The 23,547-nt window shown below is 44.7% G+C and overlaps 2 protein-coding genes across 4 annotated transcripts in view; both read left to right on the forward strand.

Moving 5' to 3' along the window:
• The window catches only part of pimreg (PICALM interacting mitotic regulator), an 84,927-nt gene that overhangs the window by 20,878 nt on the left and 40,502 nt on the right, over positions 1–23,547 (forward strand). The window lies entirely within an intron of this gene.
• LOC307145073 (multidrug and toxin extrusion protein 1-like) lies at positions 80–22,122 on the forward strand. Its single transcript, XM_079847906.1, has 17 exons — positions 80–355; positions 880–981; positions 1,067–1,135; positions 1,211–1,359; positions 7,553–7,595; positions 7,765–7,809; positions 7,935–8,032; positions 8,517–8,614; positions 15,382–15,495; positions 15,584–15,651; positions 18,432–18,540; positions 20,298–20,373; positions 20,821–20,890; positions 21,199–21,331; positions 21,446–21,540; positions 21,613–21,691; positions 21,802–22,122. Exons 1-17 carry the CDS (start codon positions 170–172, stop codon positions 22,023–22,025), a joined length of 1,758 nt encoding a protein of 585 aa, XP_079704032.1. The 5' UTR covers positions 80–169; the 3' UTR covers positions 22,026–22,122.

Consider the following 23,547-nt stretch of genomic DNA (forward strand, 5'->3'; position numbering starts at 1 on the left):
CTAAACTTACTAAGAGACAGTTTACTAAGTGTCTCCCTTTGAGATCCACCCAGACGTCTCCCTGCAATGGACATTTAGCTCAATGTCTTTTATGCAGATGTAGCCTAGTCCGGTACTGTAACTAAATATAAGCTGCATTGTGGGAATTAAAGACTTCAGGAATACGGTAATGAAAATGGACAATATTACCACAGTAAGTCAGATACACGGAGACTCAAAACAGGAGAAAAGTGATGATCAGTCAACGTCGAGTTCACAGGTTGTTTGTGGAGGGTGTCGAAAGAAACTTCGGAGTTTGTTACCAGTGAAATATAAAGAAGAAATTCTAGAGCAAGGGAAGCTGGCTGGACCAGTGGTAAGTTTGAATCGTGTGAATTGATTTATGAAGGTACATTTAAAAAGAAATTTGCTAAATCATTGTCAGTAAACAATTGACAAATGAACATTGACAAATGAACAAAATAGCAAAAATACATTCTGATTTGATATGAATCAATATTTTATTTAGCTTTGTTTTTTTGTTTTTGTTTTTAGCTTTAACGTTTAATTTTTTGCCTCAATGCTAAACAATCAAAACATTTGTGCTCATCCCTAATAGTTTTGGCAAAACTATATTTTCAATTTGGAACTGAATCAGATATGACCATTAGAATGTTCTTAATACATCTGCCATTTCATGTATCTGAATGCAATCTAAGTCACAAAGTTTAATGCTAAATTTGTTCATATATATAATAAATATTTGATCACTTATAATGAGTTAATAAGATATTTCATTAGTCCATTTTATCTGAAGAACATGACATGATCAGTTTATTTTATTTCTCAAGAAGTGGAAATGTCTATCGGATCCTGAAAATGTTTCTCCTCTTAATACAGTTTATATCTCAGCTGATGATCTTTCTGATCAACTTCATCAGCACTGTGTTCTGTGGACACTTGGGGAAAACTGAACTGGCCGGTGTGGCTCTGGCTATTGCTGTGAGTTCACAAAATAACTTTATTATAGTGGCGTGCATTAAAACACCAAGTGCCTTGCCTGTAAATACGTCCTTTTTGCTCACAGGTTATTAATGTGTCCGGCATCTCCATCGGATCTGGATTGGCGTCTACATGCGATACACTCATCTCTCAGGTATAATAGTCAATGTTCAGTAATGTGAGTGTCATTTGTGCTCAGGTGTCATTTGAAGTGAATTGTGTCCTGCAGACGTTTGGGGGTAATAATCTGAAGCGGGTGGGTGTGATACTGCAGAGAGGGATTCTCATCCTCCTGTTGGCCTGTTTCCCCTGCTGGGCGGTTCTCATCAACACAGAGCCGATCCTGCTGGCTGTCCGGCAGAGTCCCAGTGTGGCCAGGTATGACCACAGTCACTATGTGACGCATGAGTCCACAGTTCCATAAAGCCCCCCTGTAGTCAATCATTTTATCACTTAGAACTCATCTTTGCGCCTTTGAAAAAATGTCTTCATACCTTAAAATAGCTTGAATGTAACTCTTCACCCTTGTTTTATTTAGTATATGCAGATCCATTAATATGCAAATTAGCCCTGCTTCCACTAAATCACACAAGATCGGACTACCTGATTCACTTGGTCAGCTTCTATCAGTCAGTCACGTTCGACGTTATGTCAGTGATTTTACGGTCAGTGACGTATTGAGATCTCGCCTGAGAGCCCAGTCACCTTCAAGTGGTACAGAACAAGCCAATGGACATTTGTCAATGGACGCAAATCACGCCCTGCTGTGCGGGTATATAAGGAAGTGTGTGGGACTCATTCATTAAGTTTTCACTGAGGAGCCGAGCCAGTGACTTGTCACTCAGGGACGGGGGTTACAATAGGTAACCTAGACGTCCCTCTCAGTCAGTAACGTTTGACATTATGTCGGTGACTGGCGTATTGGGATCCATAAGAAAAATGTCACAATCGCTGCGCCTTCCACTACCTAAACCTGTTAGGGTGGAAAAAGGACAGGGCATACACCACCTGGTCCCTGAAGGAGTGGTGAAAACCTTGGGCACATATCCAGGCCCGAATTCCTGGTACGTTTCGTTGACTGAAGACACCTGCAGCTCTTAGCGCTGTCTTAAGAGACAGAATCTTAACCTCAACTGACTGCAAAGGCTTTAAATGGAGCTCTCTGTAGGACTGTTAAGACCAGAGAGAGGTCCCAATTGGGGATGAGGTGAGGTTGAGGCGCGCCTTTCTGGAACCTGATGACCAGGTCATGCTTTCCCACAGACTTACATTCTACTGCATCGTGATGTGCCGTGATAGCGACAACATACACTTTCAGCGTAGAGGGAGACAGCCTTTGCTCCAGCCCTTCTCGCAGGAAGGAAGGACAACTCTAATTGGGCATTTATGAGGGTCTTCTCAGTGAGAAGAACACCAATCAATGAAAAGACTTCACTTCAAAGCATTGGCGCGCCTCAAAGAGGGGGCTATAGCTGCAGTGATAGTGTCTACTACCGCTGGGGGTAGGTAAGTCCTCTACATCCCGTCCAGAGATCACATGTGGAGGTTCCAGAGGTCTGGACACGGGTGCCATATAGTGATATAGAGAGGCAAACAGGTATACCTGTGCGGCTTCGAAGCACCTCCAAATCAGCTGGACCACCTGGGGGTGGAGTCTCCACTCGGGAGTGTGAGCTGTCGTGCTGCACGATTGAGCTCACCCAGAATGTAAATGGCACGAAGTGACTTGAGTCACGTCTGATTCCAGAGGAGATGCCAGGCGAGTTGCGACATGCGACGGGAGCGTAGATCTCCTTGACGGTTGTTGTACGCAACGGTAAATGTGTTGTCCGTCCGGACCAGTACATGCTTTCCCTGCAGCAATGGTCAGAACCGGCACAGGGCAAGGAATATTGCTAGAAACTCAAGATAATTCATATCTCGAGATAATTGACTGCCACTGCAGTCAAGGTCCTGTCCAGAAGACTGAGGCAGCATGCCTGTTGCACACGTGGTGTGCAGCAGCTGGTGTTGGAGGCATCTGTTAAGACAACAATGTGCCTGGACACTTCTTCTAGGGGAACTCCTGCCTGTAGAAAAGCAAGGTCTGACCACAGGCTGAAAGCTCTGCAACAGACCGGCATGATTGTCACCCGGAATGTGCCATGGTGCTATGCACATTTTGGGACTCGGTCGTGTAACCAGTGTTAAAGTAGAGTCATAGGAAGCAATTCGAGCGGCGTGACCGGGGCTGCGGATGCCATATGCTCCAGAACCCTCTAAAGTAGTTTCAGTGGAACCACTGTCTTGCCATTGAACAAATTTGAAGCAGAATTCAAGCTGGCCAGTTGTCACGGCACCCACTTTGGTAACTACTACTCTACATAATGACCCTTCTAAAAAACGAGGGGAGTACTACATAAGCTTACCCAGCGGCTATTGAAGAAACAGAGTACTCTGCAGAAATACCCTCTCCACCGAGAGGAGTACTATCTACGCTTCTTAGAGCCAACACCTGCAAGGTATTACACCCACTCAACCTGAGGCTACGACTCACAAAAGTGCATCCAGCTCTGAAAAGAAGTTCATGACATAGCCAACTAGCCCCAGGAGTGACACATTCAGCAGGCAACCATTTTTCAAGGGGAGTGCTAGGGTCTGCATTTAGAGCATTTAGGCTCTTCCCTTCCAAGCTGAGAGCCTAACACCTGAGAATGTCTTGGGCATATGTTCGGGCTTATACTAGAAACTCTTTGGAGCAACATACTCTGCATAATGACTCTCTAAACGAGAGGAGTAACAATTAGCTCAACCTGAGCATGTCAGTGTCAACAAGCATCTATTCAGCTCTATGAGCGTTCTCTCAAGAGTGAACCTGACCACAGTCTCTAATCCAGAGACAGATTGAGCCCCCACGAGACTCTGGGGAGCGGAGGCCTCAGCAGGATGACTCTCTAAGAAAAGGAGGCCTACCACACTCAAGCCAATGTGGTCTCTAGTTGTTACAAACGAAACCATGGGGAAAACAGCTAAGCTTAGATACACCCAACATGGAGCTCAAAGAGCAAAGGGTCTAAGACAGCTCTCTGTTATTGAGAGAGAGAGGCTCATTCTCTAACTCTACCTGCAAAGATGAAGACGTCTGCATGGAGCTCTAAAGGATGGAGGCCTCAGCATGATGACTCTTAGATTAGAGGAAGCCTACAACACCCACATGGGTATCACTAAACTATTGTCACTCTGTCAGAGCTCTGGAGAGCGGAGGCCTCAATAATGACTCTCTGAAGTTCTCCACGTTCCTGACCAAGGGCCATCAGGGAGGCTTCAGCCTACTACCCGTGCTACTCTGATATCATATGTAAACGAATATCTATAGATCTGGGCAACCAGAGAATCAGAATGAGAAGAGTCAGCACTCAGCTCTGCGTGTAGTTCTGATGAGGCTGATGAGCCTACAACCTTCCGCTACTTCTAGCTACAACTCACAGGTTTTCTCTGAATCAGAAAAACTCAACTCCAGCTATCACTAGATATGCTAACATATACTAGGACAAAGTAGCAACAGATTCCCTGTAACAGCTTCACGAATAATTGGGGCTTGAGGGAACGGAGGCCAACTAACCCTCCTCTTTTTTTTTTTACGGAAAGGCTTAACTATGTTCTACCTCCAAATTAGCTAGAAGAGGCTAAGAAATGCCAACCACTCTGCCAAAAACTGTGAGGCTACAGGGAGCTGCTTTTATCTTTTTTGCTATATTTCAGATAATATTGAACAGCTGTGCTTGCTAACAAAAAGCATGAGCCGGACCATCAGACTAATGGATTATCATCATCGGTCCAGCCCCTTTCAGGGCCTGATGTTGCTTAGGGAGGGGGAAGGAGGAAAAAGAGGGTAGTTGTAATCACCCTCAAAAAGGGAAAGAGGCGATGTCATCTGCCTCTGCTAGTACCAGGACACTTGTGTCTGGACTGAATTGCTTCCCTGAGGTCCTGCTTTTTCCTCCTTGACTCACGTCGTCTCAGTGACCTATTCCTAGGTGGAGGAGGTGCACGAGCGGCAACACAGGCCCTCTGGCAGCGTCTTCCGTCCTCGGGCTGAGACAGACAAGGGCCCCCGGTCCGGCGCGGTATATAAGATCTGAAAGCAGCTGAGCGCGCCTTCACCTCTCTGAATTTCCCGACCACCGCCTCGATGGATATGCCGAATAATTCAGAGGGCGAAACTGGGGCATCGAGAAGAAAGGCCTTTTCTTTCTCACCGATGCTCGCCAAGTTCACCCACAGATGTCTCTCTGTGGCCACTATAGCCGCCATCGATCTCCCGATTGTGGTGGCGGTCTGCTTGGTGGCTTGGAGAGCCAGGTCTGTGGTGCAGCGCAACTTGGGAGAGACCCTGGCCCTGGTCCAAGTCTCTAAGCAGATCGGGTTGGTATGCTTTGAGCACTGCCATTATATGCAGTGCAGCACCAGCCTGACCTGCTGCCGCGTATGCCCTGCCATTTAAATGTGATTTAGTTTTCAAAGGTAGATGGTAGGGCCGGAGCTCTCAGTGTCGATGTTTCCCACAGAGAGAGATAGCTTGCGAATGTCTCTTCAATGGGGGGCATCGATACCCATGCTCCCTCGATGTTCGCATAATTAGAATGCTGAAATCGATTCACACCTCTCTCAAACTCCTCAGCAAGCTCCATCTGAGATCCCCACGATCTCAGTCTCCTCTCCACCTCAGCGTGAGCAGGACCCGAACCATGGGGCGTGGGGCGCAGATAACTGTCCCTCTTCCCTCAAGAAGGGAGACAGACAAGAGCAGAACATTTTATAGGAACAACGCTCACAGTTCGCGCACACGGACCCCTCAAGGACCGAGCACTTGTGCTCCTCACCCAAACAGAAAACGCATAAGGTATGTGTGTCGCCAGATGTCAAGAATCTCGGACATAGGTAATAATTTCTAATAAATTCTAAATTTCCTTCAGTAACCAGCAAACCAGTCCCTGAAGACGAAAAGAGGATGACATGTTCTCTAGGCACCCCTTTTATACTTTCTGGTCGCACTATGCGAGTTCCCTTTTTTGTCCCTCCATTTACAGCAACGTCATTGCAACTTTCAAGGCCCAGAAAGGTGATAAAAACATAGTTAAAATAATCCATGTCAACCTTAATGTAATGAAGCGATGAGAATACTTTTTGTTGAGAACGACTTTATTCAACAATCACACGCATCACACACATGACCAGCGTCGGCCAAAAGTGAGCCGACATTCTGACGTAGAACCCAGAAGCACTGCACTTTTTACGTCAACAGCGTAGGAGAATGATTTGGAAGAGAAGAGATTGTTGAATAAAATCATTATTTTGGGGGTTTTTTGCGCACAAAAAGTATTCTCGTCGCTTCATAATATTAAGGTTGAACCACTGTACTTACATGGACTATTTTAACTATGTTTTTACTACCTTTCTGGGCCAAGAAAGTTGCAATGACGTTGCTGTCAATGGAGGGACTCTCCGATTTCATCAAAAATATCCTATTTTGTGTTCCAAAGATGAACGAAGGTCTTACGGGTTTGTAACGACATGAGAGTGAGTAATTAATGGCAGAATTTTCATTTTTGGGTGAACTAACCCTTTAAATCATATTAAAAACACCACATGGACACATAAACAACATTAAAACTTGATTTTCACCACAGGGGGTCTTTAAATTTACATGTATTCATTTAGCAGGCACTTTTATCCAAAGTGATGTTTATATACATACTGTATGTATAATAAGATCAAATCAGCTCAGTAGAATGATTTCTGAAGGATCATATGACACTGAAAGCTGGAGTAATGGCTGCTGAAAACTTAGTTTTGCCATCACAGGAATAAATTACATTTTATTTTTATTATTATTATTATTATTATTTTATATTCAGTAACACTTTACAATAAAGTAATGCATTAACTGACGTTAACTAACAATGAGCTATATTGTTACAGTGTTTATTCGTGTTAATATTTATTCATTTGAACTGTTATCTCAGGTCCATATCAGGTCCATTAAATAATATTAATAGAATTTTAGATTTTAATCATGTATGTTGAAACAACACTGACTAAGATTCCTAAATGCTTTACAAGTATTTTTCATTGTTAGTTCAACAATTGCATTTGTATTAATGTTAATGTTAATAATTAATTTTGTATTTAACTAATTTTAACAAATGGAACCTTATTGTAAAGTGTTACCATATATTCAAATAGAAAACAGTTATTTTAAATTGTAATAATATTTCACAATATTACTGTTTTTCTATATTTTTGAATAAAATAAATGCAGCCTCTGAATTTCTTTCAAAAACGTTTGAATGGCAGTTAAGCAAAACTTACATGAATCTGCTGATAAAACAATAGTTGTCAACATACTGTGATGTGAATAGTACATAATTGCTATATATGCAAGTATTATGAAAGCCTATTATTGTTATTCAGTGGCTTTCAAAACTAAATTTAAACCGTTCATTATTGTAATTTTGGCAAATCCCATGGTCCTACAGTCAAAGTAACTGTTTTCTTAACTGTGTGATTGTTTCTCTTTCTCTCTCAACAGTCTGTCACAACTCTATGTAAAAATATTCATGCCAGCTTTGCCTGTGAGTGACACATTAAATGTAATAACCTGTAAAATGACTAACTATAAAGTAAAAAACTATTCCTCCGTATCTAATTAATAATGTGTCTAATAATGTGAAATGTGCATAAGAAAGTTTATTTTTCCATCCAATAATTTTTTTTAAATACTGTTTTTGTTGGCATCTTCAGGCTGCATTTATTTATCAGCTGCAGGGACGGTACCTTCAAAATCAGGTCAGGCCTCCATTGCAGAAAATCTTTCTTTATTGTTCTTTTCTTCTTCTTTTTCTTGATCTTGTTTGTATATGTATATATTGCTGCAGTCCTGATGGTCTGTTTTTGATTGTATATTTGTTTAGGGTATTATTTGGCCTCAGGTCATCACAGGAGTAGCAGGGAACATCCTCAACGCTTTAATAAACTACATCTTCCTTCATCTGCTAGATCTTGGTGTGGCGTAAGAACCTGTCTAGATTTGGTTCATCTCATATTTAGGAACTTGGTTTGTTGTTTTTACTCATTGTGAAGGATTGTGATAAGTGTAAACTTCTGGGTTATTTCAGCAGTTACTTAAAGGAACACTTCGACTTTTTGGGACTTTAGCTTATTCACCGTATCCCCCAGAGTTAGATAAGTCCATACATACCTTTTTCATCTCCGTGCATGCTGTAAGTCTGTTTGACGCACCCACCGCTAGCCTAGCTTAGCACAAAGACTGGATGTAAATGGCTACAGCTAGCATACTAATCCAAATAAGTGACAAAATAACGCCAACATTTTCCTATTTGCATGTTGTGATTTGTATAGTCACAGTGTGTACAAATAACAAGGTCATATGAGACAGCCATTTTTTAAACGTAAAAATACTGGGAACTATTTAAAAGTCGAAGTGTTCCTTTAAAAGGTCAAATGATTTATTGGACTTTCTTATTAACTCACAGTGGATCTGCTGCTGCAAACACCATTTCCCAGTATTCCTTGGCTGTGCTTCTCTTTGTTTATATTTGCTGGAAGGGACTGCATAAAGCCACCTGGGATGGTAACTATCTATCTATCTATCTATCTATCTATCTATCTATCTATCTATCTATCTATCTATCTATCTATCTATCTATCTATCTTTTATCAGAAAGTAGTTCAATGAAATGTTGCTGAGTGATGACATCAGTTCTCTTACGAGAGGTCTCTCGTATTGCGTAAGGTTAGCTTACGCATCGGGAAAGTCTTCTTTCTTCGAGATCTGAAGCCAAAAAATTATCCTTAATTTTGTATACATTGTCAACGCAGTGCAGCAGCCGACAGACCTAGGCAGGCTGTATAAGCGTGCTCATTGGCTGCTCGGCGGCAACTGCTTAAGCCTATCGGTGAGCGCTCTGAACGCGGCAACCAATGAGGGCGCTTCGCGCCCTCCGCACCCTTCTAACCGTCAGAATGGGTGTGGCCAGCATGTATATATTCAGCGCTCATAGGCTAAAATTCTGATTTTCTTGTCTTCAGCGACGCTCTTCGCATCGCTGGATCTTGAGAGCCGCCGCCGTTGAAACCAGCGACCAGCAAGCTTAGGACAGCGCCTGAGGAAGCCGGCCGTCTTCGCCGCCTTCAGCCATCCGTGCCTGCTACGCTATCCGGCGACATATCCTTTACATTATTACTGTTTCTGTGTGTACTCTAAAAGAGCACGAGGCGTTTTTGTAAAAACGCCTCGTTTTTGCGGCTCGTGCCGCGCCCCGCTCAGCAACGGAGACCGCCACCTCTCTGCGCTCTCCGCCTGGGCCGCGGGCACGCCGCCACCGCACTCTCCGAGTGCGAAGAGCTTTCAATGTCGACCCTGCGGGCTCGACTTGAAGCTTTCGACCAAGCTGTCGCTCCGCCTGTCCCTGCCGGGCCGCGCAATAAGAAGCGCCGCTCGCAGCGACCACCGGAGACTGTTGTGACTGAGGAGCTCGCCGGAACCTCTCCCTCGAGCTCTCTCTCGCCCTCTCCCTCCCGGCCGCTCAACCGCCGGCTCTGCCCGCGCCGCCGCCGCGTCAGGAGATGAGGCGAATGTGATAGATACCCGTACTCTCCCTCTGTTCGAGCCGTGCAACTACGCCGCTCACAAGGGATGGCAGAAGCGGACGGTCTCGGAGCGAGTTTCCTCTCCCTCTCTTCGAGCCGCGCAAACTGAGCCGCTCACAAGGGATGGCAGGAGCGGACGGTCTCGGAGCGAGTTTCCTCTCCCTCTGTTCGAGCCGCGCAAACTGCGCCGCTCACAAGGGATGGCAGGAGCGGACGGTCTTGGAGCTCTCTTTACGTTACAAGAAAGCTACTCCGTCCTCGCGCGTCACTCACCGGTGAAAGGGGAACAGAGTGTTTTCGTCCCGCCGTGGCCTGGACTATAACCTCCATTCTCACACATTTCTCAGTCCCCTCTTAAGTTCAGGCGACTGGAATTGTTACTATTGCAGTATACGAGCCTGTTATAAATACACGCTCGCCTGCAAGCAAACGCCGTCACAAGACATGATGACGCTAACCGAGTACTAATGTATTCTCCCCTGTGGCTCAGTGGCGGAATCCTAGACTGTCAAGTTAGACACCGGGGTTCGGTCCCCGCTCTCGCTGCAGTTAAAGTTTATGCTGTTCGCTTCTCCGAGCTCGCGGCCAGTTTTTCTTACATACAGAAAACAAGCCCGCTCTCTCCCTCGTTGGGCCGCGCAGATTGCGCCGTTCAAGGGATGACAAAGCGGACGGTCACGAGCAGCGTTCAGCGTGCGCGCCTCACTCGCCGGCGAAAAGAGAAGAGAGTGTGTTAGTCTCGCTACGGCTGGACAACCGCCAATCCTCACACATTTCTCAGTCCCCTCTTAAGTTCAGGCGACTGGAAATATTACTATTGCAGTAAACGAGCCTGTTTTAAACACACGCACGCCTGCAAACAAACGCCGACGCGACACATGAGGTCGCTTTTTATATGCTCGCGCTAACTGAAAGCTTATGTATTTTCCCCTGTGGCTCAGTGGCAGAATCATACGCTTTCACGTGAGAGATCCGCGTTCGATCCCAGCTCTCGGGGAAGTTAAAAATTTATGCTGCTTGCTTCTCCGAGCTCGCGGCCAGTCTTTCTTACTTACAGAAAGCGAACCCGCCTCTCGCACCACACCTTCTCAGGGTGCTCGAGTATTTTTGAGCGTCTAAACACGAGAGAAGAAAAGACGGTTAAATCCCGCAGCCCTGCGGCTGGACCACCGTCGAAGCTTAACGCTCTGTCAGTCCCCGTTGCCACGGCTACTGCAGCTGTTTACCCCGCAGTCAACGAGCCGGTATCTACCCGCTCGCCTGCGCGCATCCGCCGTTCTCACGGCAACCCAGAAAAATTTCAAAAGAGCATATGTCTGGTTGCACGGCTGACGCCGTATGTGTTTCTAGTACAGTGAATGTGCCCACGTTCTGTGCTCACCCCTGTACACAAGCACTATACATCCCGTGTCTCTCACAGAGCCCACTCTCATGAAGCAGGCAAAAGCCGCTTTAGTGTTAAAAGTAGGTCACGTGTCCACTTCTCCGTGCCCACACCTACTCACTGCCCGCTCTGTCACACGGCCTCGCACGACCGGTCATGTTTTAAATGTAAGTCCTGTGCCCGCCCTCGAGCGCTCACACATACTAACTACATTTTCGCCCCGACGCCGATATCGCGCGTCGCGCCTCACACTATATGTTCCCCGTCCAAAGCCACCGGGACACTGTGTGTAAAACGGCCAGCTATCGCTACGTGCGATCCGCCGTATCTAACCACCAAGAGCGCGCGCGCCGCGCCCGCCCCTGAATGTATGTCCTGTGCCCGCCCTCGAGCGCTCACACATACTAACGAACATTTTCGCCCCCGACGCCGCCATCGCGCGTCGCGCCTCACACTTTATGTTCCCCGTCTAAAGCCACCGGGACACTGTGTGTAAAACGGCCAGCTATCGCTGCATGCGATCCGCCGTATCTAAGCACCAAGAGCGCGCGCGCCGCGCCCGCCCCTCCGTTTCGAGCTCTCGAGCCCGCGATGCGCGGCGATCGGAGCCCGGAGGCCATTCTGCCCCTGGCTGCACACGCAAAAGCGTGGGAAACTATTCCAGGCGCATCAGAACGGGTGCTAAGCACAGTAAAACAGGGCTATACTCTGCAGTTCGCTCGCCGCCCTCCGCGCTTTCAAGCGCGTATCGAGACCAGAGTGAATGGGGAAGTAGCACATCTACTTCGAGCAGAAATAGCTACACTTCTGTGCAAAAGGGCTATAGAACCGGTTTCCCCTTCCATGAGCGAGTCGGGCTTTTACAGCCGTTATTTCCTCGTTCCCAAGAAGGACGGAGCTCTCAGACCAATTTTGGATCTGAGACGTTTGAACAAGGCTCTTATGAGAAGACCGTTCAAAATGCTCACAACCAGACAAATTCTCGCGCAAATTCGCCCGAGGGACTGGTTTATATCTCTCGATCTAAAAGACGCGTGCTTTTCAGATCCTGATAATACCCCGTCACAGGCCATTCTTGAGATTCGCCTTCGACGGTCAGGTATATCAGTACACGGCCCGCCTGTCGACACAGCGCGCGCGCTGCATTCGACGCCTGGCCGCGTCCCTCCGGCCGGGCAGCACCGTACCTCTCAAAACATTTCAGAGGTTACTAGGTTGTATGGCCTCAGCCGCAGCAGTGCTTCGGCTGGGTCTTTTACGAATGCGCCCGCTACAACGCTGGCTGAATGCCCGAGTGCCTCACAGAGCATGGGCTTCCTGCGGTATCCGCATCAGAGTGACTCAGAGCTGCGTTTCAGCTCTGAAGCCCTGGTTAGCGGCCGACTGGTACCAGCGGGGAGTGACAATGGGAGCTATCTCACACCGCAAAGTTATCTCGACGGACGCTTCCACCTCAGGCTGGGGCGCTCTGTTCGAGGGCAAACCGGCTTTTGGCCTGTGGTCAGACCGGGAAAAATGCCTCCACATAAACTGTTTGGAGATGATAGCGGTCGAGAACGCGCTCAGGCGCTTCCTCCCATTCATACGGGATCACCATGTGCTAGTCCGCTCGGACAACACGTCCGTGGTATCCTATGTGAACCGACAGGGCGGTGTCAGATCCAGGAATCTGTGCAGGCTGACAGAACGCCTTCTCGTGTGGGCTTACCGCTCGCTGCGCTCGCTGAGAGCCGCGCACGTGCCGGGCCACCTGAATGTCGGTCCAGACAGACTGTCCAGGGACAACATTCCCCCGGGAGAATGGTCTCTGCACCCCCAGACAGTCCAGTTTCTCTGGCGCCTATTCGGCAGAGCGGAAATCGACCTCTTTGCGTCGAAAGACAATGCTCAATGCCCGAAGTTTTATTCGAAGAGCGAGGACGCGCTGTCCCAGACATGGCCCAGCCTCCCGCTGTATGCTTTTCCTCCGATCTCCCTGTTGCCACAGGTCATTTCGAGGATCAGAGAAACGCACCACTCAGTGCTGCTTATAGCCCCGCGATGGGAAAACCAAACTTGGTACCCAGAGCTAGTGAGGCTGTCGCACTCACCCCCATGGCCGATCCCGGTGAGAAAGGATCTCCTCTCCCAAGCCGGTGGATCGATCTGGCATCCCCATCCAGAGCGCTGGTCGCTGCATGCATGGGTGATCAACGGATACCCGTTGACCTGTCAGAAGGGGTCGTGAACACGATCATACAGTCGAGAGCCCCCTCCACGAGACGGCTCTACGCGTCTAAATGGTCGGTGTTTTCTAAATGGTGCGCTACTAAAAACTTGGATCCGCGCGCATGCGGGGTCCCGCGGGTGCTCTCCTTCTTACAAGAGCTGTTGGAAAAGGGCAGATCCCCTTCCACGCTCAAAGTATATGTGGCCGCTATTGCAGCGTTCGCTGAGACGACGCGCGGCCGGGCAATGGGAAGGAATGAGCTCATTATCCGCTTCCTCAGAGGAGCTAGACGGATGAATCCCCCGCGGCCCCCCTCGGTTCCCTCGTGGGATCTGTCCTTGGTCCTAGCGGCCCTAGAGGCTTTTCCCTTTGAACCGCTTGAATCCGCGGATCTAAAGTATCTGTCGCTTAAAACCGTTTTTCTGATAGCTCTGTCTTCAGTCAAACGAGTGGGTGATTTGCACGCGTTATCTGTTAGCCCTGCATGTCTTGAGTTCGGGCCGAATGACTCGAAAGTCATTCTCAGACCGAGACACGGTTACATCCCCAAAGCGATTGGAACCCCGTTTAGGGCACAAGTTATGTCCCTCTCGGCTCTGCCAGCATCCGACAGTGGGGACAGTGATAATCTCCTATGCCCTGTCCGGGCGCTGAGAGTTTACATCACGCGCTCCGCCGCTTTCAGGCGTTCAGAGCAGCTCTTTGTTTCCTTCGGCGGACGCACCAAGGGTCTTGCCGCCTCGAAACAGAGCTTGTCCAGGTGGATAGTGGACGCGATAGCAGCAGCTTATGCCTCCAGACACCTGCAGTGCCCTCTGGGCATCAGAGCCCACTCCACTAGAGGCATGGCCTCATCGTGGGCCTGGTCCAGCGGAATTTCTAATCACGGTATTTGTATGGCGGCGGGCTGGGCCTCCCCATCAACATTCGTGAGGTTTTATAACCTGGAAGTTCCTGCCCTACAGGCAAAAATACTGTCAGCATAAGTGACATGTATGCTCTGCCCATTTCTCGTGTGCAGACTACGTTCATATGCTGGCGCTATTCTGGTACTATACTCAGGGTGAAATGTTTGACTCAGACCGGCTGATCCGCTCTGTTTCCTATTTCCCGTTACGCGCTGTTGTCGGTGCTGGCCCGCGCTGCTGGCCGCCCGCATTATTCTCTGTCGCGCGGGAATTTTTCCCTTCATGTGAGACCGACTATGTCGTTTTTCTCCTACCCTTATGAGTGCTTATGTACTGTATGGGCTCGCTCTGCCGGCCCTACTGTTTGTACTGTTATATGTTTATAGACCGGCCGCGCCGCTCTATTTCATATGCTGCATGAAGTGCCTGTACTGCGCTGGCCCGTCTCTCCGACCGGCCACATTTCCCAGCAGAGTGTTTTCCCCGGTTTCCCTGGGATTCATGGGCTGGATGCTCGGCGCACACGGCGTTGACAAAGGGTTCCCGATGCGTAAGCTAACCTTACGCAATACGAGAGACCTCTCGTAAGAGAACGTACTCGGTTACTAATGTAACCTCGGTTCTCTCTAGAAGAGGGAACGAGTATTGCGTAACCTGCCGTGTCGCGCCACGAGCTTTTGCGCTTCAGACTGCGAAAACCAGAATTTTAGCCTATGAGCGCTGAATATATACATGCTGGCCACACCCATTCTGACGGTTAGAAGGGTGCGGAGGGCGCGAAGCGCCCTCATTGGTTGCCGCGTTCAGAGCGCTCACCGATAGGCTTAAGCAGTTGCCGCCGAGCAGCCAATGAGCACGCTTATACAGCCTGCCTAGGTCTGTCGGCTGCTGCACTGCGTTGACAATGTATACAAAATTAAGGATAATTTTTTGGCTTCAGATCTCGAAGAAAGAAGACTTTCCCGATGCGTAAGCTAACCTTACGCAATACTCGTTCCCTCTTCTAGAGAGAACCGAGGTTACATTAGTAACCGAGTACGTTTTTTGTTGTTGTTTTTTTTGCTGAAAAACATGCTGATTTTGTCAAACGATAATTATTTGTTATTAATTTGATTATTGTTTTTTTTCCCCCGATCACAACTTGTCATTATAGGAAACTAATGAAACTAATTAATTTACATCAATTAAAGTTCCATGCAAGCACTTCTAGGTCTCCATCTGTTACATCTCTCTCTGTCTCACATTAGGCTGGTCTCGTGACTGTCTGCAGGAATGGGGTCCATTCATTCGCTTGGCTCTTCCTAGCATGCTCATGCTTTGTGTACAGTGGTGGGCATATGAGATTGGTGGATTCCTGGCAGGTTTGCAAGCTGTCTGAGTTTTTATGTAATTCAGTTTTATTTGTATCATGAATACATTATATTTTTGTGGTGTTTTTTGTCATTGTAGGCCTCATCAGTGAGGCTGAGCTGGGAGCCCAGTCTATTGTGTTTGAGCTGGCAACTATTGCGTTTATGGTATGTTTTTCAAAGGTTCCTTGGTGTCATGAATATATAAACCTGTACTGGTTTGAGGATCTTCTCAAACCGAACAACACCAGCTGTTTACTGGTCAATGGGTCAAGATATTAGCATTACATTTATATGAAAGATAAACTGAAATTGGAAACTGTTGACAGAACTTTGTAACTAATATGTGTTACATTTCTGTTATTCCATATTCAGCCAAGACTTCTTTCTTTCTTTTGTTTTAACAGTTTTGTGTACCATTAACAAATATTTTGTTATCTTCTGCCGGGGTGGTAAAACATTTCAGGTTATGACTGTAACCCTTGTTGCCTGAGAACAGGGAACGAGACACTGCATCCTAAGACACTTATGGGGAATGCCTCAGCGTGACTGGTATCTGAAGCAACTGTCAAATCACGGCAATCGTATTGGCCAGCGACAGCCTATGACATCATACTAGTGTGACCAGGAAGTATATAAGGGCTGCCTAGAGAACATGTCATCAACTTCTTGTCTGAAGCGACTGTGCAGGCAGCCCGAAGGCATGGCAACAAGACACAGTGTCTCATTCCCTGTTCTCAGGGAACGAGGGTTACAGTCGTTACCCGAGATGTTCCCTTTCGAAAGGGAACTCGCACTGCGTCCTGAGACGCTTATGGGGAACGAAATACCCGCGCCGCCATGCTGAGGGGACTGGCCACTGCCCGAGCTATCATGCCACAAAGAGCTCAGTAGAGCGGTGGCTTCAACTTAGAGCGACTCTAGAGAGAGGAAACCAACCTCACCCAACACACTGATTTTCAAGGCGGTCCCCAGAGGGCCGAATTCATGACATATCACTATCTGGCTCAGATAAGCGGAGGCCTTATCAAGCTTCAAAGGCCGCTCAAGGACTTGGAATCTACATCTTCACTGGGAAGGGATTCCTTTAAGGTGTATGGCCAGGGGCCTACAGGAACCATGGTCAGTCACTTTTAGGGGGACAATATGTCAACCCCCATAGCCACCAGGGAGGCTGAACTGGTCTGCCCTGAGACCTAGTCTAGCCAACAGCCTGTCTGTTTCCTAAAGAGATCCTCTTATCATTACTTGCCTCATGAGAGATAGCCAGATGAAAGGAACTGCAAAAAGGCAGTAACCAGCTCACACCGGATAAAGAGACGGGCATCCTGAGGAGCAGGACTCAGCATAGCGCTTTCCAACCCTTACAATCGAGAGGAGTTACTGTGCGTTCACACCGCCGCCGGCGAGAGCGTCAATGTGGCTGGAAGTCATTCATTTTCAATGTGAGCCGGCAGCAAGCTCTGGCGAGGGTGGCGCGGTGCGTCCTTGGAAAGCGAGAGCAGTGAGAAGAGTTGAAGTCAGGTCAACTTTAAGGTAATGAGTTATGATGCGTTTCAGCGGCAACCAATCGGAATGTAGAAGTCCTCCGCTTGAGAGGAGTCCAGAAAACGCAGTCCTGTTCCGACCACATTAGTTCCCAAGCAAAATAGAGGAGAGGTTAATCATGTGAATTTGATAAGAAGGCATGCAACACTATTTATAGGCAACATTTTCACTCTAGGACGCTTGTTTTTCAGCGGGAATGCAAATTAGATTAGCACTAACCATGAACACAAAAGTCACACAATATAAATGGTTTTTAATTGGTTTATTTTGTTTGCAAACATGTCACTATAATTGTTAAGTTCTTTCCATCGATCAATTTCTTACTTTCACATTTAAAAGATTCCATGAGGTTAACTTATACCCTACTTGGTCAGTCTGCAAAAATAACGATCAACATGCTTGTTTGCTTTGAAAACAAAGCGTCAGAGTGTCCACAAATCTTTCTACGGCGTCGTTGGCAGGGCGGCGAGATCGAATTTTGCCGGTGTTAGCGCTCAATTACTCTGCTCGACCCTGGACCTACAGAGTGCTATCTTTTTCAAAGCACTGTGGAGGCTGTATACTCTACCTAGGGTCCCTACTTCACTAAGTGATGACCTTCTTAGAACGAGGGAGTACCTAACAGCCTAATCAAATTGATCTACCAGGGAGGTCTCATATGAGTCCTTCTCCTTCTGACCAGACTTCGGGAGTACTCTACAGAACAACCCTCTCAAATGAGGGGAAAGCAACTCTCAAAGCATCGACCAAGCTCTAAGCAATAACAGAGAGGCTCCATAAGAGCCTGCAATATGATCTAACTTTAGGGAGCTAGGACACAGATTTAGCTGAAAGTGCTAAACAACCTAGCTCGACCCGGAGGATGGCCTTCAAGGTGGCCTGCTTGAGTGCCAACTAATTGGTAACGAATCTAGAACTCTAGGGCTAATGTCAGGGAGGCTCATGTGAGGCCTACAAAATAAACCTTTTGGCTGATTTTGTGCATCAGATTTTGTGCACATTGGGTTATTCATAAGAAGATTGTTTAAATGTTTTATCAAAAGTTGAAAAAAAAATTACAATTAAAATGAAAACATACATCATAGGTCTTACAGGCATTGTTCCTCATGGGAAAGAGGGTTGTGTGAGGTCAAACATCAAGTCACATTTTCATCCACAGCCTTATTCTCTACTATAATTGAGATTACATTTAGCCCAAAATGCATGTAAATTTTCATCATACAAGTGAAAAACTGGAAATCATTGCTGTTGAAATAAAAGTAGATGACTTGAGATAAAAGTAGAACCATATCAAAACAGCAATAAGTTCTGTTTCTGAACATCTGAGATAAATTATATTTGAATCCTTTAGTTAAAGTAGGTTTTTGTCATTAAATCTATGTATTATCCTCATTTTTCAGTTTCCAATGGGATTTGCAGTGGCAGCCAGTGTGAGGGTGGGAAATGCTCTTGGAGCTGGAAACGCCGAACAAGCAAAGCTGTCCGCCAAAGTGTCTTTTGTCTGTGGACGTATGTGATTTGCTCATTAATTCAACTAAAAACTCTTCTAAAAATGATTCTAGATGCTGTTCCTGCATGGCCAGTTGGCACGGTTATGATTTCTTTTTCAAAATCAGGATTAGAATGCATGTTAGAATGTGAGTAAGGGTTGTGATACTGTTGGTAAACATTGTAGCAAGGCCTATGACAATGGAGCATGTAGAAAAGTTCCCAAACTGCCAACAAAGTACATTTATTAAAAACTACAGATATCATAACAGAAATTAACTCAAGGAAAAGTTAAATTTGCTCATAAGAAAAATACTTTAGTAAAAATATTTAAGAAACTGATATTAAAAGTACCGGTAAATTTTATGAATAATGGCACAGGTGATGATAACGATGGGAACCTATAGCTGAGATTCTGTGTTAGGTAGGGTATGTAAGAGTTTTTAAAGGGATTGTCCACATACACATACATTTTTTTAATTCTATCATTATTTACATGTTGTTCCAAACCTGTATGAATTTCTTCTTCTGCAGAACAACCATTCTTTCAATACAATGAAAGTGAAAGGGGACAAAACAACACTAAACCCCAGTGACTTTGTAATGACCAAAAAAAAAAAAATCCATCAGAAGTATTTTTACACATATTCTTTCCATTTTAAATACAATAAATGCATACATGTTGGGAACGACATGAAGGTAAGTAAATAACAGAATATTTGGGTAAACTGTCTCTATAACTCAAGACTGATTCAAATGAGAATGTCCTACTACAAATGGACTGTGATCCACAATGTAAAGCAAACTATCTAGAGATAAAACTGTAGTAAGATGAATGAATTAGTTTAGACAGCGCCTTTGGTCTTTTAAAAATACAGGACAGATACAGATAAAAGATACAGGACAGTGGAAATAAGGAGGTGCAATGGGTAAATATGTTCATCTACGCATGTTTACATAAAAGAACAAGCTTTTCATATTTTTCATCACTATTACCTGTGGGAGAGTTCACATATTTATCACACATAACTTCACAATCATATCGCACGTAATCACAATTTCAAATTGTTTACTTAAGCCTAAAACGTATTTACCTTGATAAACACAGAATAAAACATGAATAGTGTCTTCAGTTCAGATCGCCATTAGAGAAACATTACGCATTGCTCGGTGTGCTTGCGTTTCTCAAGATTTAGATTTAGTAGAAGTCAACAAAAATATTTATACCCTAGTAAAGTAAAAATGTACTAAAACTCTACTTAAGGACCACAACGTATTTGTACTTCGCATGTTATATGAGTCATATAGGCTACTGATGTACAATATTATGTTCGCTGGCGAAAAGGGCCTATAGAAAATCACTTCCTCACATCACTAGAAGTGTTTCACAAGCATGGTTGAGCACTGAGCCGACTGCCGAGAATGCTGGGTTTGGAGTGGTTTGTAATTGCGCTGAGCAAAACTCTTCTTTACTGTGCTTGGAATGGTTCTGTATGATGATGGAAAAGTGCATTTAGTGAGAGTGCCGAGAAGTTCGGCCCGGAAGTGGTTTGTAAACACACTGAACCATGCTCAAGTGGACATGTAAATTAAATGTAACTGAACCGTTTGGCCCGATGGTGGAAAAGCGCTTTTAACCAATGCTTAAATTCCTAATTATTTCCTGAGAATATTTGAAATCTAAAATATAAATTTTAAAAATAAATAAAAAAGTCTAAAATGTTACAACCAAGAATTTAATACCTATTTGTTTAGGTTTCTCTATTGTTTTTTTCTAGTACTTGCATCCTGTGTAGTCGCAACCTTTATCGGAACTACCAGTGATATTGTTGGATACATCTTTACCACAGAAGAGTAAGTAGAGTAAGAGACCAACTGTTCAGATTTTATTATGCATTAAACATCATAACATTTTATATGTAAGACAATTCCTTGCTTGTGAAATGGTAAATTGTATATCTTGAAACTGAGGCCAGCTGAGAACTGTGCGAGTAAACCTCACTCCCATGGCCTCAAGAGGCGCGTTAGTGACTGATGCTAGGGTCTGCGGTCTTTAGCATCATTGTTAGCATGCCCGCCTCTCATGCTGGAATAGCCTGTTTGAATCCTGCTCGTCGTGGGGTTGAGTAGAACCGGAGAGGTTACAATCTATTGTTTGATTAGAAGGTCAGATAAAGTTTTTTTCTTGTGTGTTTCTGACCAACATTGAAACTTTCAATTGTGATATTGAGATCAAATCTGTGTACTGACTGTGGCCTCTCTCTCTCTCTCTCTCTCTCTCTCTCTCTCTCTCTCTCAAAGGGAAATAGTGCTCAGAGTATCAGAGGTCATGATCATTTACAGCTTCTTTCATATATTTGATGTCATTGTGGTAGGCTTGTGATTTTTTTCTTTGTTTTGATCCTTTTGAAAAACAAAATCACATCCTATTTACAATAGTCTTTCTGCCTTTTTTAAAATTACATTTATTTCATTCTGGTTATCAGTATTTATATCTAAACATCTGTAATACAGCTAGTATACACTTACTTTCAGAAGGAAAAATATGATTTTCCAGTTTCAGTTTCTTTCTATTTCTCTATTTCTTTTTATTTCTCAGATATTCACTTTAGATATTGTGAATGTCTGACAATGTCCTCTTGTTAATGGTCAAACTAAGGTTTGTTTTTCTGTCTGAAGGGCATTACAGGTGGCATTGTCAGAGGTGCAGGAAAGCAGCTGTTTGGTGCTCTCTCTAACATTGTGGGATATTATATTGTGGGATTACCAATTGGAGTGTCACTGATGTTTGCTCTCAGCATGGGCATAGTTGGTAAATGATTTAAAAGTGTTGAAACATTTCAAATATTAAACTCAAGTGACACGCTTAACACCCCCATTAATCGACCTATTTAATCTAAAAATGAATCTTTTTCTCTCCTGCTAGGTTTGTGGACTGGATTTTTTGTATCTGCTTTCACACAATCTTTGTTCTTCATTATCCTCATTTGCAAACTGGACTGGAAAAAGGCGACTCAAGAGGTGGGCCATTTTTCCTCATCCATAGTCGATTTGTACAGATGATTATTTTAGTCTGTATCTTCTTATTTTCAGGCCTTGATCAGAGCAGGTGTTCAAGCCCCTGAGACCAAAGATGAATCTTACGCTATGGAAAATAAGGGCTGCACAGAAGGTACTTTCTGTCTGTGGTATATGATGACCTTAATGATGAACATAATGATGAACAAAAAACATGTTTCTTTCATCATGGACTTTCGCTTATGTTGACCAATTATTGTACAGAATCCCAGCACACTGAAGAAGGCCAGACAGATGCCAGCACAGACCTGGAAGGACTCAGTAAAGGAGAAGGAGGAATAACAGACGCTGACAAAAAGGTCACAATTGGGGTGGTTTTGACCACCAAACAGCTGGTTGTCCGTCGAGGACTAGCGGTTTTCTTCATGCTGCTTATCCTAGCTGGAGGGATTGTGTTAAATGAAGTGCTCATTAAATTTCTCAGATGAGCACAATAAATATTTCTTCATTCCAAAATATTCACATTAGTTTATGATTGTGTGTTGCTACACTGAGTACTTGAGTTATGAAAGAAAGAAAAAAAAATTGGCTTCTTAAACTTTAGCAATCGTACATCTGCATTATACTTCTTAAAACAAATTAGGCAAACAACTAGTTTTATTTACTTAATTTTTTTCTCATATTTTGCACTTATCAAGAGCTAATTTTGGTTCTTTGTTGTGCATTTATGAGTTTATAGAATTGTTTGTGATGTTTGATAAATGTTTCTTAGGATTGTTTGCAAATGTCAGCTATTTCAAGAAAAGGAGACAGGTAACGGCTGTCTCGAGTTTTAAATACATTTTTTTTTAAAATGTTTCTTGTCCATTTGTTTATTTAAATTATTTATTTTTTCTGTCATGCAAAGAAACATGATCCGGTTGCGATTTCTCACACTTTTCTGCAGTAAAATGACACCTGAAAGTCATCACAATCCTTCAAATGGACTTGTTTAAGGGGTTGTTTACACAACACCGTTTTCAACTAAAAACAGAAAACTTAAGAATTTTAAGCATTTGACTGAAAAACTTTTGAAAACGAGTTTTTAAGTGCAAGTTTTTGAAAAAGAAAAAATGTGAATTTGTTGATAGCGGTTGAGCGCAGGTGAGACCTGAACAGCACACGTTGCTATCTTTAAACTAAAATAATTTAAGCCTTGCCAGTTTAAACATTCAAGCGGAAGAAGATGCGAAATAGAACTCATGGAAAGCTGTCTCAGACGGCGTGCAATTATTGAGTTCTCTTTTAAGTCTTGTGCTTGAACGGACAAATTCACACAAAAATTATGTCAACATGCGAGTCTTGGCGAGTATTCTAGCAAACATAGAAGTTTATTTCTTAAGTGAACGTAAACATTTGAGAAAGACAACGCATGTGTAACAGGTGTATCACTGCATCTGAATCCGTGCATTATGTCTTAAAGGGATAGTTCACTTTGAAATTAAATTTTGGTATGTTTTAGCTTACCTCAAGGGCATCCAAGATGTAGGTGTCTTTGTTTCCGCAGTAGTTTCAATTTTGATATTTTTAGGTCAAACCGTTCTTGTCTGTCAGTCATATAATGCAGGTCTATGGTCACTATCTGAAAGAGCATGCACAGAGAAGTCCAAATTAAACAGTTCCCCATCGTAACACATTGATGGCCTAAGACACGAAACGAGCGGTTTGTGTGAGAAAACGAACAGTATTTATATCGTTTTTACCTCTTTTACAGCGCTTTCCGGCGCTTGCGCAGACTAAGCCAGAACGTGCGCACACGTCACACACCAGGAAGCGTGCGCACCCTCAGATCACTTGGACGTGGTTGTGTACAAGAGGTAAAAACGATATAAATACTGTTCGTTTTCTCACACAAACCGCTCATTTCGTGTCTTAGGCCATCAATGTGTACTTACGATGGGGAATTGTTTAATTTGGACTTCTCTGTGCATGCTCTTTGAGGTGGTGACCATAGACCTGCATTAAATGACT

This window comes from Squalius cephalus (genome assembly GCF_949319135.1).
Source record: "Squalius cephalus genome assembly, chromosome: 17".
Lineage (NCBI taxonomy): Eukaryota > Metazoa > Chordata > Actinopteri > Cypriniformes > Leuciscidae > Squalius > Squalius cephalus.